Source organism: Hemibagrus wyckioides, linkage group LG03, assembly GCF_019097595.1.
Source record: "Hemibagrus wyckioides isolate EC202008001 linkage group LG03, SWU_Hwy_1.0, whole genome shotgun sequence".
Taxonomy (NCBI): domain Eukaryota; kingdom Metazoa; phylum Chordata; class Actinopteri; order Siluriformes; family Bagridae; genus Hemibagrus; species Hemibagrus wyckioides.
Window position 1 is genome coordinate 33,001,264 of NC_080712.1, and position 15,299 is coordinate 33,016,562.

Genomic DNA, 15,299 nt, shown 5'->3' on the forward strand with positions numbered 1-15,299 from the left:
GGTCTCAGGAATGGTTTGATGAGCACAACAACCAGTTTGAGGTGTTTACTTGGCCTCCCCAGATCTCAATCCAATCCAGCATCTGTGGGATGTTCTGGACAAACAAGTCCGATCCATGGACGCCCCACCTCACAACTTACAGGACTTAAAGGATCTGCTGCTAACATTGTGGTACAATGTTACACTGTTACACTGTTGTGTTATGTATACACAATGCAACACAGCACACATTCAGGGATCTAGTGGAGTCCATGCCTCGGCGGGTCAGGGCTATTTCGGCAGCAACACAACATTAGGCATGTGGTCATAATGTTATGCCTGACCGGTGTAATTCTCAGTCCTCTGAAAAAATCTGTTCACCTCCGAGCCGCTGAGTGTCGCTGTGACTCCCGCTGAATGAAGCTGAAGGCACCAGAAGAAATGGTCTCAGTGGGTGAGTATGTCAATGTTTTCTTCATAAAACCGCTTAATTAGTGCATATTTCACTAATTATTGAAAGCTGTTTCATTTCTGGCGAGATTAAAACACTTTTTTGCAAAGCTTCCAAGCAGGAATAATGGCGAAATATGCTCTCGCGCACAGTTTTCCAAAAAAAACAAAACTATCCGTATTAGCATCTATGGACATTTCCGTAAACAATAGCGTTAACCAAACAGCACTTCCAAAGGAAACAAAATGTTTTTAAATAACAAACACATGGGCATAAGAGAATCCCTGAAAATAATATTTATTTGATAAAATAAATATGTGAATACTTTTCTGTAAGAAAAAACTAGCGTTACTGAAGTTTTAACAGGTTCAATCCAACAGGTCAGTCCACTTGGAAAGAAAGTGCGGGGGTGTTTCGATCGGAGGAATCTTTTAGTACCTAACGTTTAAATAAATAGTAAGCAGTTTGATATAAATATACACTCGTTTTTTAATTAAATATGTAAATACACACAAAAACGTCTCCTTATTCTAATACGGAAGTTAAACTTATTTATCCAAAGAACAGAGATGTAAACAAACAAATCCGATCCTAGACTGGATAACCTGGCCCACAGATGAGCAAATGCACCACAGGCCATTTTCTCCACACTGTAATCCCAAACAGAACTGCTGGGATAATGTAAAACAAATCCTAACTGTAGCTTCCATTAGAGACTTTTAGTTGTCATTTTAGTTGATGAGTGATGAGTTTGTTTGTTTGTTTGCTGGTGTAGTGGACGTGCTGTGTCTCCTCCTGGTCGCTACGTTATGGGGAGCCACCAACCCCTTCCTCAAGAAAGGAACCGAAGGCATCGAGCACATTCGGAAAGGAGACAAGATCTCCCAGTTTCTGGCTGAAGCCAAATTTCTCTTCCTCAACATCAAGGTGGTAGATTTCAGCATCGCTCTCAGCTTCTCTCACACACACACATGTACAATAGAAGCACACTCCATAGGGATGACACATTATGTAGCAGTAACATGTAACGACTCTGTTCTCTGTCCAGTATCTGGTGCCGTTTCTGCTGAACCAAAGCGGGTCAGTGGTCTTCTACCTCACCCTGGCTACAACAGGTCACTTACACTTACCTTATGTCTTTAAGCTCAGACCGTCATAGTCGCATTCCATTATGTGAAATGATGTAGAAGAGGCTTTATTGATTCTCACCCCGTCGGATATTGCAGATCTGTCTCTGGCCGTACCGACGGTCAACTCGCTCAGCCTGGTGTTCACCATGTTCACTGGGAGACTGCTCGGGGAAGAATGCGGAGGAAAAAGTGGGTCTGATTGTTTCCGTTTCTCTTTCTGATTCAGTTCACATTCAAACTGATGAGACGAGGCGGTGATGAGTGACCTTAACCGTTTCAGTGGAAATGAAGTGATGAAAAATTTGTGGGGGTTTTTGAGGTCATGTATTAACACACGCTCCTCATTTCTCCATTCGAGCTAACAAGCACAAACATCTCAACACCTTGTGTGTTATATACCTGAGTGCTCCATGTTTACATGATGACAGCATTCTCTCTTTCCCTCTCCCTCTCCCTTCCTCCCGCTCTCTTCCTCACTCCCCCTCACCCCCTCTCTCCCTCTCAGGTGCGATATTGGGGATGGTCCTGATCACAACTGGTGTGACATTGTGTGTGTTGAGTTCTGTCTCAGAGAGCAACAGTGAGGGACTCAACACCACGCCATAACTCCATGACACCATGACGTGTTGTCATCATTGTTCACCTGACACTTCTCCTGTTGTAAATATGTGTAGCGTTTAACCAAATATTGAACGAAAAAAGAATTCACCTTCCTCACGACTTTAAGCAAGGACTAGTGTATAGATAGATATAAATAGACTGTAAACACCACCTGCCTGGAAGCTGTCCATGTGGGACACCTAGTGGCCAGAAGGAGTAGCGAAAGGGATACAGAAGACAGGACATCTATGATCACGTCCATCTGTGTGTATATACAGTTTTATGCAAAAGTTTGGGCTCCCCACTATGGCTTTATAATAATGTGCTCTTTCTCTACAAAAAAAGATTGTAGTGATATGCCATTATTATTTTTTTTTTAGAGAAGGCTGGATAATGTGATGTTTTTCAGACAGAAATTCTCAGTGTAGCAGTACTGTGTTGTGTAAAATAACTGGCCAATATCTGGCCACCCTCTCATTGGTGTGGATTTGAATACATGTAGTCACTTAACACTTACTAATTGATTGCAATAGAAAGGAAAAAAGAAACAGGTTAAACCAATCATGAAAAAATATATTAAAAGGTAGCTGAGTGGTAGTTGTGCTTTTCCTTCATTTCTATGGAACGGTAGCAACATGGGAACCTCAAAAGAACACTCTAATGACCTAAAAACTAGGATAATTCATCAACATAAATTAGGAGAAGGATACAAAAAGTTGTCAGAAAGGTTTAAAGTCTCTTTCTCCACAGTTAGAAATATGGTTAGGAAATGGAAGGCCACAGGAACAGTCATTGTGAAAGAAAGATGTGGCAGACCAAGAAAGATATCTGAAAGGTAAAGTCAAAGAATAGTTAGAATTGTCATGGTGAAACCACAAACCACCTCCAAAGAGCTCCAAGAACATCTTGCTGCTGACAATGTCATTGTACATCGTTCTACAGTCCAGCGAACTTTGCACAAGGAACAGCTCAATGGAAGGATGATGCAGAAAAAGCCTTTCCTGCGTACTGCTAACGAGCAGAGTCGTTTACGGTATGCAAAGGCTCATCTGGACAAGCCAGAATTGTTTTGGAATAATGTCCTCTGAACAGATGAAACCAAGACTGAGTTATTTGTTCCCAGCCAGAGGCGCTTTGCATGGCGGAAAAAGAACACAGTGTTCCAGGAGAAGAACCTGCTCCTTACTGTGAAATTTAGTGGAGGGTCCATCATGCTGTGGGGCTGTTTGGCAAGCACAGGTACTGGAAACCTTGTCAAATTTGAGGGTCTTATGGATTCCACCCAGTATCAGCAGATTCTCATGAACACTGTTCAAGAAGTTGAAGTTACGCCTGGGTTGGTTGTTTCAGCAGGACAATGACCCAAAGCATTGTTCCAAATCTACCAAGGAATTCATGCACAGACACAGATACAATGTTCTAGAATGGCCATCCCAGTCCCCCTGACTTGAACATCATAGAAAATCTATGGATTGATTTGAAAAGGGCTGTCCACGCTCGCCAGCCATCAATCCTGACTGAACTGGAGAAATTTTGCAAAGAAGAATGATTCAAAATACCTGCAGGCAGAATTCAAGGACTTATCACTGGCTCTAAGAAGCATCTACAGGCTGTTATTTCAGCAAAAGGTGGCTCTACTAAATATTGATGTCATTATTTCATTGGGGTGCCCAATTTTTTCACCTGTCTGTTTTTGTTATGATTTACATTGCATTGTGTCTGTTGATGTTATTTCAGAACTGAAATGTTGCTTTTTCCATAAGCTCTAAATTATATCCAAATGAAGTTGCTACTTCGAAAACCCAGCAGATTATAAATTGAAATTATGATCATTTTCAGGGGTGCCCAAACTTTTGCATAAAACTGTATATATTTTATTTATATAAACAGATTTCCATGAAAACTGGAAAGAAACTAATTCAAGCATCAATCTCAGTCTGACCCACATGCCTCAGACCTTATCATCAGAACACTCATAAACCAACATGTTTGCTTTGGCTTTCTCAACTTTATCAGTGTTTACGGTCATATTTACACTTGCTTTTCCAAAGGTTTGCTGAAAAGATTTCTGGCCTATGCCAAATGGTATCCATGTGCGTCTGCTTTTAAAATGACTACATAGCACACTTCAAGCAGATAATGAAATTGAAGATGAATCAGTGTCATGCTGATATGATTCTCAGACACACCCACACTCATTCAAACAAATTGCTCAATGCTGCAAAGTTTTTATGATTTATCTTGCTGTTTTTTCGAAAACAAGGTCCAGCTTTCTTTTGAATGGATTCCCAGAAACAGCACCAAGCCTCTCTTTTACTCCCTTTTCAGCTTTACTGCTTTGAGATCAGTCACACATGGATTTCTGGTAAACCTTAGGAAAATCAAAAGGCTGAGAGCAGTTTACTAAAACTGAGAGAAAACAGAGCTGTTGTGACACTATGTGATACTGAAGGAAGAAAAAGAGGGCAAGAAATAAATAAAGCTCAGGGTGGAGGGGTGAAGCGGTAAAATACCAGCAATTACAGCCCACTTTTCTATCTGATGAGGAAAACAAAAGCGTTTCAGATGGAGAAACTGTAAACCAATCAGAATGGAGAGCTCGCTCTGGATAAACATCTCTGACAGGTCTGGGATCTGAGAAGAAAAAAAGTAAATAGTGGATAATAAAGGTGTAATAAAGCGCTTTATTAACTGGAGTTATGTTCCATGTCGGATTATTCGCACGTGAAAGCGTACAGGTTTTTCTTTTACCATTAATGCTCTAAGAGATGAATATTAGTATATGCGAAATAACAGAAGATCTTGTACATTTATCTACAGGTCCAAAAAAGATATATCTTCACAATCAGTTTTTGAGAATCCCGGGAAAACCTGTTACACACAATCACAATTAATGACTTGAGCTCGCTCTCAGAGCCTCACAGCTTAAAGATTTCCTCCACTGGAGTAAAGGAATGAGAAAGGTATGTAAAACGGGTTAAACTCCCAATGGAACCATTTTGGGTTTCACGCTATAGACTCTCACAGTGACTCTATTCATGGCTCAGAAATAAAGCAGAACAATTTTTTCTCGTTATTAACACATCCCCCCCAGACTTCACGCCATCTGCACATCTGTAATGTTCCTACTAAATCATCATGAAACTACAACGAGAGACACAATAACACACACGAGCATCAAAAGTCAGAGCAAAACTTTTTCTCTTAAAGAGTGCCAAGAATTTTACAGCTAAATAAGCTTTCTTTTTCCCAATATTGGCCTAATAAAATTTATTTGGAGCTTGAGAACAACACGATTTCTGGTTGGATTTATTTAAAAACATTTTTAAAGTGTCCCTAATTTGCCGCTGATTTTTTTGTTAAAAAAACATAAGCCAATTTCTCTACATTTTATGTCCGTTATTTTTTTAAAGGGTGCCAATGATTTTAGAGCTGACTAATAATTTTTTTCCCTTCTTTTTTTCCCATTTTCTTCAAATAAAATGAATTTGGAGCACTACGATTTATGCAAAGAATTTAGTTGGATTTATTTAAAAACATTTTTAAGGTGTCACTAATATCTCCCTGATTTTTTGATACAGAAAATAAGCCAATTTCTCTACAATTTAAAGGGTGCCAATAATTTTGTGAGTCGCCTATTCTAATAAAAAAAATAGGGGGGATTATTCTAAAGCACTTTGGGGTGTCAGTCATTTTGATTGAAACGCTGCTGTGTTAAAATGAACCCATACTGAATATTTCAAGGTGCTGTGATACTTTTTTTTCGTCTCCTTTGTGAGAGATGCTGACTTCATGGCGAACCGGATCGCCTAACAAGCGTCTGGTCAGAGTTTTTGATCACAGGATGGCGGAATAAATGTCACAGGCGGTGAAGTCTACACGATGTATCTGTTAGAGGAGACTCTGGAGGCGGGGGAACAGTCTGGAGAAGGCTGCTCAGGAGATGATAAAAGGTTAGAGCTAGACTTTAAACAGCATGTGGTGGTGGTGGAGGAGGAGTTATGGGGGTAGGTATTTATGGTTGTGTTTGATATCTGATATAACAACGTGTCACTCTTTATGCTGTGAGGATGAGGAGGGAGGACGGATATGGTCCTGCGTCTCCGGTTCTTCAGCTTCCTCCGGACCTTCATCCTGAAATCACACACACACACACACAGTGAAAAAAACAAACCATGGTCAGAACAGTAACTAAACTCCTGTGGGTCTGGAAAAAAAAGTTATTGAGTAACATGTTTAAGTATAAACATTTCTAATATTTTATCTCAACCCTCATGTTTCCCCCCCCACTCCACAGATACACTGTTCCTTTAAGTGTATAATAAATTTTATGCAGCTGATCTTTTTTGTTTTTGTTTATCCTGTTTATGGTTTTCTGTAGAATTATTTTGGAAGGCTGGAAATAAACTTCACCCCCAAGCCACACCCACATGTGGAACAGATTGGCTGCACTCCTAACAGATTGGCTCCACTCCTTTCTCCTTAAAAGGAATCCCATAAACCAGCTGTGGAGAGAAGGAGGTGGAGAAGGACAGGAGGTGAACAATGCCCATTGAGGTTTTTCTTGTGACTCCAACCTGCTGCTTCAGCTGTTCTGGAACAATGGCATCTGATAATCTCTATAAATAAATCATTCAGCTTTAATCTTTTTCTGTCATCAGTGACTCCATTGAGAAAGGTTCTGAACATCAAAGGCATGCTTTTGCTGTGTGTCTTATGAAGTGTGTACTGACCCTCACACTACTGGACTTACAGTAGTGTCTTTATAACTCTTGACCTGATATTAATTCATCAAATTCTTCTCGTCTGCTCACAGGGAACATTTCCATCATTTTTTGTTTCAGCATCACGTTTACGTTAATGCTTTTCCGTATTTTCTCCTATGATTTTCATTTTCCTTCATGACCTCCTCAAATCAGTCGGACACACACACACACACAAAAAGTGCTATTATTATTTTTAGCCACTGTGTAATTAACTGCATTTGTCTCCACCCACTTTATCATCTTGGCCTCTTTCATGGTCCAGGTCTTCGCTGAGTAGGTCCTCATCCCGCTCTTCCGCCTCCGTGCTCGGAGAAGAGCTTCGTCTCTGTAACGAGGTCTCTTCATCAGACGGGCCGTACTCCTTCACGTTGTTCTCTCTGTTGCTAGGAGATGGACTGGAGCGTGTGGATGAGGTCATGCGATCATCAGGTGCTCCTGTCTAAGAGGACGAGCCATCAGCGAGGACAATTACAGCAGAAGATTATGCTCTGTAATGTATGTGTCACACACACACGCGCACCTGATGTATGTGATTTGTTGTTTCGGGTTGGCTGTGGTTGAGCTCCTCTTCCTGAACGATTTCAGCAACCCTCTGGAAAATAAGACAATAATATAATCTGCTGTGAGAGACTACAAATCAGTGAGGTTTCTCACGCAGAGTCTGCCAGACAGTTTTTCTGGATAAACTAGACAGCAATAAGTAAAAGTGGTTTTGGTTGTATTTGTAATTGCCATAGTTTTTTTTAAAATTCAATAACATTTAAATAACATATAAAACAAGTAAAGAACTCAGTGAGGATCATTATGTTTAATCTATAATTATTTTTCATTTCTACAGTTCCTCTAGTCAAACCTGCTCATTCATAATTTTTAGTCTTCGATTGATGGAAAGCAGTACAAATGATAATTCTGTTAAAACTGGACTTCATAAGTGACGACAGACAATTCAGCACCATGGACAGTAGCCAGTTTCCCCAATAAAGTAAATAAATACATGAACCAGTGAATGAATACTCTATAAATAAAATACATTTATTTTCCATGACACAGACAGATTATCCTCTGTATTTGGGATCTAAGTAAATGATGACATCAGAGTTTTGGATATGAAGAGGAAGAGGAAGATTAAGAAGAGTTGAAGGATGTCAGTTTGAGAGTGAGATTTCCCACCTGATCTACAGGAAGCTCCACAGCCGTGCTCTCATCCTCAGCCACCTCCTCAGCTCCTCGCACCTCCTCTCTCCTCCGCCCTACCCCCTTAAACACACTTGCTTGGCCTGCAGGAGACACACACAAGATTTTTCTCTCTAAAACCCACATGACTTATGCAACTCAATTATAACTAAGATTTCTTATTAAGAAACATTGCTGAATTTATTTCTCTTCTGTGATCCCTCTCTTCCTCTCTACAGAATAAGGCGTGGCCTCTACACCCATCAGTCCCAGTAAAAGAGGCATGGCCTGTGTGTCCGTCAGTCCCAGTGAAAGAGGTGTGGCCTGTGCGTGCGTCAGTCCTAGTGAAAGAGGTGTGGCCTGTGTGTCCCTCAGTCCCAGTGAAAGTGGCATGGCCTGTGTGTGTGTCAGTCCCAGTGAAAGTGGCATGGCCTGTGTGTTTCAGTCCAAGTGAAAGAGGTGTGGCCTGTCTCTGTCAGTCCCTGTGAAGGAGGCGTGGCCTTTACACCCATCAGTTCCAGTGAAAGAGGTGTGGCCTGCTCGTACCTGTGCCTCTGGGTGCAACTCTGTGTGGGGGTCTGTGTTTGCGCACTTGGACGGGTTTGGCATAAAAATTGGAGTGCTCCTCTCTTTCCCTTCCTCCTTCTCTCCTCCTCTGCAGCTGCTGAGACAGATTCTCTCCCTCCGCCTCGGCCTCGTCTCCCGTGGACTTCACACGCCTGCCGTCCCTCTGAGACACACAGCGGTCAGCTAAACACTAAAACGTCACTGCACAAACTATTTGAATAAAAGGAAGGAACTAAAAAATGTACACTGGGGTGCAAAAATCCTAGACTGCTTCCTAGGGTTCATCTTACCTCTGATGAGTGAAGGAGGGCGGAGTCACTGTTGCTGTCCTGAGGAAACTTCCTGTTCTGTGAAAATAAACAGGATTTGCTCAATGACTCTCAGTGTAACTACGATGCAATATAAAAGTAATCTTGAGAAGGTGCTGCTTTACCTCTGACCTCCTGTGCAGGCCACGATCTGCCACGTAGTGTCTAAAACAAACACAATGATCTGTCAGCCATTTTACCCACCAGCATCATCATCATCGTCATCCTCATCCTCCTCGTCCTCACCTGTCTGCACTGCCACCAGGCGCTTTGTTCAGCAGCAGCTCCACGTACGGAAGTTTCTTGAAGCGCTCGGCTCCGACGGCTACGTAACACTGTCCGCTCTCCAGCTCCTCGGCCGATGTCACCGTCACACCGTCCAGAGTGCACAGCCTGAGATGTCAAGGTTACATGAAAGCATTAAAAAAAATCCAAAACAACCGTATACTAGAGTCTGCACACATGCGTAGGTATGTGTTTACCTGCGAACAGCGCCGGTGCGCAGCATGGCTTTCTCTGAGACCAGGCTGAGAATCTGCTCCAGGTTTTTCAGGACGCTTCGAGGGATGATGAAGCGCATGGCGGGACTGAGGACGTCCCCGTTCCTGAACACACTGCACAGAGACAGGGTGTGTGTCAGCATGTGGCATGTGTACCGAGAGACGTGAGTGTGTGTGTGAAAATGATTTGATTTAAATTCAGTTGAAATTGTACCACATTTCTGGTTGCATTTTTTTAATTAAAAGATATAACTTTGAGAAAATGCAATGAATGGCAATACACACACCAATCAGGCATAACATTATGACCACCTGCCTAATATTGTGTTGCTCCATCTTTTCCTGCCCAAACAGCCCTGACACGTCGAGGCATGGACTCCACTAGATCCCTGAAGGTGTGCTGTGGTATCTGGCACCAAGACGTTGGCAGCAGATCCTTTAAGATTTTAAGGATACTTACACGACTGTTCCTTCCTTGGACCACTTTTGATAGATACTGACCACTGCAGACCGGGAATACCCCACAAGAGCTGCAGTTTCTATCCGCCATCGCAATTCGTCCCTTCGTCAAACTCAAAGCTCAAATCCTTATACTTGTCCATTTTTCCTGCTTCTAACACATCAACTTTGAGGACAAAATGTTCACTTGCTGCCTAATAAATCCCACCCACTAACAGGTGCCATGATGAGGCGATCATCAGTCTTATTCACCTCACCTCGCACTGGTCATAATGTTATGCCTGATCGGTGTATAATACTTTACTGAATTTCCTTTACATTTTTCTGTCAAAAAAATGACATCCCTAAGGAACAATACAGTGATGCTTTTCAGCTGTGGGTGCCAATAATTCTGAAGGGCACTGTTTATTAAAATAATGATGATAAAGTACAGGATAAAAGACTAAGGAAGCCCCTTTATTGTCTGTAGTAGTGAGTGTGTGTGTGTGTGTGTGTTACTCACTGTATAATGCAGGGCAGAGTTATAACCTTCCTCCATTTTGCGGACACGTTGGGTCTGTTGATTCCTCTAGCCTGAGGAGAGAGAGACGGACACAAAGGTGTAAAGCGGACCGGAAACCTGGAACGGATCACGAGTCTCAGACAAAAGCCGTCTCGTTACGCATCTCACCCTCAGCTCCTATCTCATGTACCTGCAAATCAATCAGTACTACAAAAGACAATCCTGTCAGAGTGTCTGCAGGATTCCTGTGAAGGAAACACAACACCTCGTCTCGGCGCCGGCGCTGATTAAACAGGTCAGTGAACGGCTGTAGGAGCAGAGTGGGAACTTAAATTATTCAAATAATTAATACCCATCATACCCCAGAGAGCAGGCAGCTGTCTTTTCACCCTGCTGGGATTAAATTTGGAATCTTGGATCACAGAAGAAGTCCATTCATTCAGGACTTGGCTTTCGTTTACAATGTGCCTGAGTTTAAGACTGTGTTGTAACGAGCATACCATTAAATAAAAAAATTAATTAAAAGCTATGTTGGCTACAAATGAGCATTCTCAGAGTGATAGCGATGGAAAAATGCAACTTTCCAGCTTTCTAGCAACAACGCCAGCGTACTGTGGAAGATCGAAAATAGCACACTGGTAGACATGGGCAAGAAAAAAAATAGTGTCACAATTTATTCATACTGCTGCGCAACAGGACCTAAAGAGGAAGGGCACTGATCCTTCATTACAACCATGTTTTTATAAACATGGTTCAAACACTGAGAAAAAAAAGGAAAAACATCGTTGCTCACTGGCTGCATTACACCACTTGATCAGGCAGGGTTTAAAGTCTGAGATTAAAGCTGGTTCGGACATCGAGTCTCGCCACCTCATCTCCAGAGCATTCTGACTCTCTATCAGGTCATTCAAACAATCTCTAGTCATGCACACAGAAGATCAGAATCTCTTTCTTAAAATCTGACACTACATTGTTATATCACGAGCTGAAGTGATTCAGAGCTGAGCTGCGGCAATACGGACGGGACAAAAACTAAACTAGACTAAAGAATGACTGAATAGAATAGAATAGAATAGAATAAACTAGACTAAAGAATGATCAAGCCACGGTACAATCATAATTTGCTTTGTCTGAACACCTAGAAAATCTGTTATCTGACAATCTGCTCATCTAATCTACTTCCCTGATAATGAGCCCTGACGTCTCTACTGCTCCAGGTCAACGTTTTAAACATTCAGTTGCGTGAATCACAGCAACCACACACCACGTTATCGGCTAAACAATCCAGGCATGTGGCAATAATCCATAATAATATTATGCCAGAATTTTCCAGAACTAGCGCTCAGAGATTCTGACTAGGTCGCACAGATAAAGAGATAGAACCGTGTACAAATATAAAGCCTTTTAATAGGGTTTAATAAATGATAAATACATAAAATATAAGTCTCACATGTGTAAGCATCGGCCGAATCAGCCTGATATTTTGTCTGTGTGATGCAGTTCGCTTTGGACTCAAAGGCTTGTTTTGTTTTATTGAAACCCGGCTACGTTATAGCTCCGACATGCCCAGGCAGGTTTAATACCCAGATCATCCAGTGTCCATCTGACTGTCAGATAGGACAATAACAGCACCACATTCTTTCTTTTTCTCCACCTCACACACACACACAGAGTTAATCACAGCCACAGCAACACAACAACAGACCGTATGATGAAGCACAAACGGATATACGGCTCTACAGAAATACATCAGCAGCAGGGTGAGTTCCTGTGTAACATGACGAGCTGCGAGGCTCTGACTTACTGTAAGAGAGAGAAAGAAATAGGCGCTGCTGACCGTGTCCCTGGTGGCTAGAACCTAATTGAGATGGAATGGATAAATAAATAAAAATGCACTCTTTGTCAGAACTGCTGTGGCGTGAGAGTGAGATAAAAACACAAGGTGATGTGCTGGAAAAGAACATCAGGAAGGTCACTGTAACGCTGATTCATCATCACACCACACGTGATGCACGTGAGTTATGAGGAACAGGGAAATCCTCACACACCTGCTTCACAAAGAGCTACAGGTCTGATCTTAAATGGAGGCAATCATAAATCCAATTTAACCTCAATCATGTAGCTAATAAATACGTTTACAGAAAGAAATGGATTAATATTAAATATACAGACAAATAAATAAATTCAATTAAAATAATAATTAATTAAAAATAATTAATTAAAAAAATACTAAATATTAAATGCATTACTAAAATGAAAAGGACAATAATAAATAAATAAGTTCATGGTGTATTAGTATCAACAAATAGTAATAAAAATTTGGCCTTAATAATTAAAAACAACTTAAATAGAAAATAAATTGAATTTATGATCTCATTCATTTGAACAGCGAAAATTTTCTATAAAATCCAGATAAAGAATAAATCACCTGATCTGATATAAAGCACTAACCCTTTCTTTCATGTAATTGTTTACATGTCGTATTGTGTCTTCACGTGTGTGTGTACACTAACCTGCATGTAGTCTCCGTTTCGAGCCGCAGGAGTTCTCTTCGATCCCAGACTCAGATAACTGTGAGAAAGCGATAAAAAGACAGACAGAGTAGAGGATGAACAGTGACGCAAAAACGCCTCCCCTCGCTGGGGCAGTAATGTTCGGAGAAAAGGTCTCCTTTACAGCCTGGTTTCTGGGACTCCTGACGACTTGTTTGCACGAAGCCGGTGTGACGCCGCCGAGGCCGAGCGAACCGTTCTGCCCTTTGACTTTATCACCAAAAAGTGAATTCGGGGAATAAAGCGGAGCTGTAAAGTCACGACATCCTGCTGGTCAGCGGTGGCACATATTTGGCAGCTTGTGAAGGACAGGATGGTACCAGAGTGTTTATTTCTTCATATACTGGACTGAAGAACAAGCATTGTGAAAACTAAACATCATAAACCTTGACAGGTCAAAATCTTTAGCTGCAAACCAGGTTAAGCTACATTTAACTGACCGGATCTAGTAAAAATTCTCATCTGCATCACTTCCAGCTTCTCTGCCCTTTAGTGGATAATAATCTCACCTGGATTTTATACATTTAACCTGAGTCTTCTTCACAATCTGCAGCACACTCAGTACTGTTGCTCTTTACTCTTCTACACCTGGAAACGTGAGCGCTTTGTAATCCCACTAACCTGATGTCCCCCAGAAGACGCTGTCACCCCTGGGCTGCTTATTAAGGATCTAAATCCACACCTGGGTGTCTGCAGAGCTGCGCTGTGACAATGTCCAGTTTTAAAAGTGAACTGAAAGAATGCAGTGGTGAAATTTCAGAGTTTTTTTCTGATGACGTTATCATCGTAATTATTTGGCTATATGTGGAAAAAGCTAAATGTTAATTTGTTTAATGTTATTAAAATAGTCCAATGTTGCACCGGTGTCCACTGTACATATGTAGTCCATGCAGTTAAATGTAACTGGATAATTTATTCGTAATTAACTAGTGAAAATAGCGAGAAGGGGGTTAGATTTAAATAACAGGTGTTAATATTTAGAATAAATCCATCATGGCTTAACATTACGTTCTATTGCAATGCAGCAAGTATTCGCTTAGAGAACTTACTAGAATATTGTCTTTTTTACTCATCAGTAGATCTACAGTAAAAATACAGATAAACTGTGATACAACCAAATCATCCCGTCCCTAATCCTGAATGAGAAGTGTGTTTATTTTTTTCTGCTTTATTCCCCCGCACTCACTCGAGCTTCTTAAACCTCTCGAATCCGGCAGCCACGTACTGCGCCCCCTGCTGCAGGTGCTCCAGATCGGCGACCCGGTGCCCGTAGCGTGGCGTGTAGAGCGTCCGCACGGCCAGCGGGGCTCCGATGCTCAGAGTCACGTCGTTCAAGAAAGACTCCATGGTAGAGACCTGCCTCTGATTCACGATAAACCTCCTCCCTGGATGGCACCCAGAGGAACAGGAGAGAGATATGGGATTCAGAGATTTTTAATAGTAAACTCGTCACGCCGCTCGGTTACACTCAGCGTTAATCGTTACACAGGAAGTAGTAAAAGGCAGACCTGAGAAGAAGGGATCTCCATTCTTATACACCACCACGCTCTTCACAGGGGGCAGGAGGGCAGTTGCGCCGCTGGAGGCCATTACACCTGACCCGGGGCAAAAATCTGATTCCACACTGTAACACACACACTTTCTGAGTGTACACACAACCACTGTCCATAGACAGGGAAAATTTCTAGAGTATACATTAGTGCATTCTTGCACACACACACTCTCTTTCTTTCTCTCTCTCTTTCTCTCTCTCTCTCTCTCTCTCTCTATCTCTTACACACACACACAAACACACAAAAACACACTTACGGAATATCAGATCATCCACAGAAACCTTATAACCTGCAACGTCGGAGTGAATATCTCTCCTTTCCTACAGTGTCCCGCGCTGCTCAAGCATTTAGCGTTTAGTGTCTTCCCCACACACACACGCACATACACATGCATACACACTGGAGTGTTTCCTGGTTGCTATGGCAGCATTGCTAGCGATCACTGGTAACAACAAAAGGGGGGTGAAGGGGGGGATAGAGAGAGTGAGAGAGAGAGAGAGAGAGAGAGAGAGAGAGAGACATAGAGGTTCAGCGTACATAAATCTAACGACCTTTTCTAATGACCCCTCTCTTGGTCAATAGTAAACACAACAGGCATTATTTCATAGAGCGTAAGCAAGAACGTGACTTCTCACAATCGTGAGACACACATTGTGTACACGGCATACATCTGTAAATCTGCTGGACCTAACGAGTGAGGGAAAAAAAGGCTGTATACGATCTCATCGGGCAGCACACGCTGAGGATCTCACTCCAGAA

The 15,299-nt window shown here is 41.9% G+C and overlaps 2 protein-coding genes across 9 annotated transcripts; one reads left to right on the forward strand and one right to left on the reverse strand.

Moving 5' to 3' along the window:
• Positions 1-295: 295 nt before the first annotated feature.
• tmem234 (transmembrane protein 234) lies at positions 296-10,964 on the forward strand. Of its 7 annotated transcripts, none has more exons than XM_058386605.1 (5): positions 296-433; positions 1,206-1,357; positions 1,479-1,545; positions 1,657-1,749; positions 2,066-4,856. In XM_058386605.1, exons 1-5 carry the CDS (start codon positions 397-399, stop codon positions 2,164-2,166), a joined length of 450 nt encoding a protein of 149 aa, XP_058242588.1. In that variant the 5' UTR covers positions 296-396; the 3' UTR covers positions 2,167-4,856. The 7 variants fall into 7 exon arrangements, 1 of the variants encoding a protein (XP_058242588.1); XR_009204358.1 differs by lacking the exon at positions 296-433 and adding exons at positions 6,542-7,421; positions 7,977-9,638; positions 9,829-10,964 and having other exon boundaries at positions 1,276-1,357; positions 1,479-6,113; XR_009204360.1 differs by lacking the exon at positions 296-433 and adding exons at positions 6,542-7,421; positions 7,977-9,638; positions 10,448-10,964 and having other exon boundaries at positions 1,276-1,357; positions 1,479-6,113.
• On the reverse strand, positions 6,107-15,083 carry dcdc2b (doublecortin domain containing 2B). Of its 2 annotated transcripts, XM_058386600.1 has the most exons (14): positions 14,797-15,038; positions 14,496-14,611; positions 14,174-14,372; positions 12,949-13,006; positions 10,436-10,506; positions 9,457-9,588; positions 9,221-9,367; positions 9,100-9,139; positions 8,957-9,013; positions 8,646-8,829; positions 8,097-8,203; positions 7,447-7,518; positions 7,159-7,365; positions 6,107-6,294 (listed from the first exon to the last, which is right to left on the reverse strand). In XM_058386600.1, exons 2-14 carry the CDS (start codon positions 14,575-14,577, stop codon positions 6,211-6,213), a joined length of 1,440 nt encoding a protein of 479 aa, XP_058242583.1. In that variant the 5' UTR covers positions 14,578-14,611; positions 14,797-15,038; the 3' UTR covers positions 6,107-6,210. The 2 variants fall into 2 exon arrangements, with proteins under 2 accessions (XP_058242583.1, XP_058242584.1); XM_058386601.1 differs by lacking the exon at positions 6,107-6,294 and having other exon boundaries at positions 7,225-7,361; positions 14,797-15,083.
• Positions 15,084-15,299: the final 216 nt, after the last annotated feature.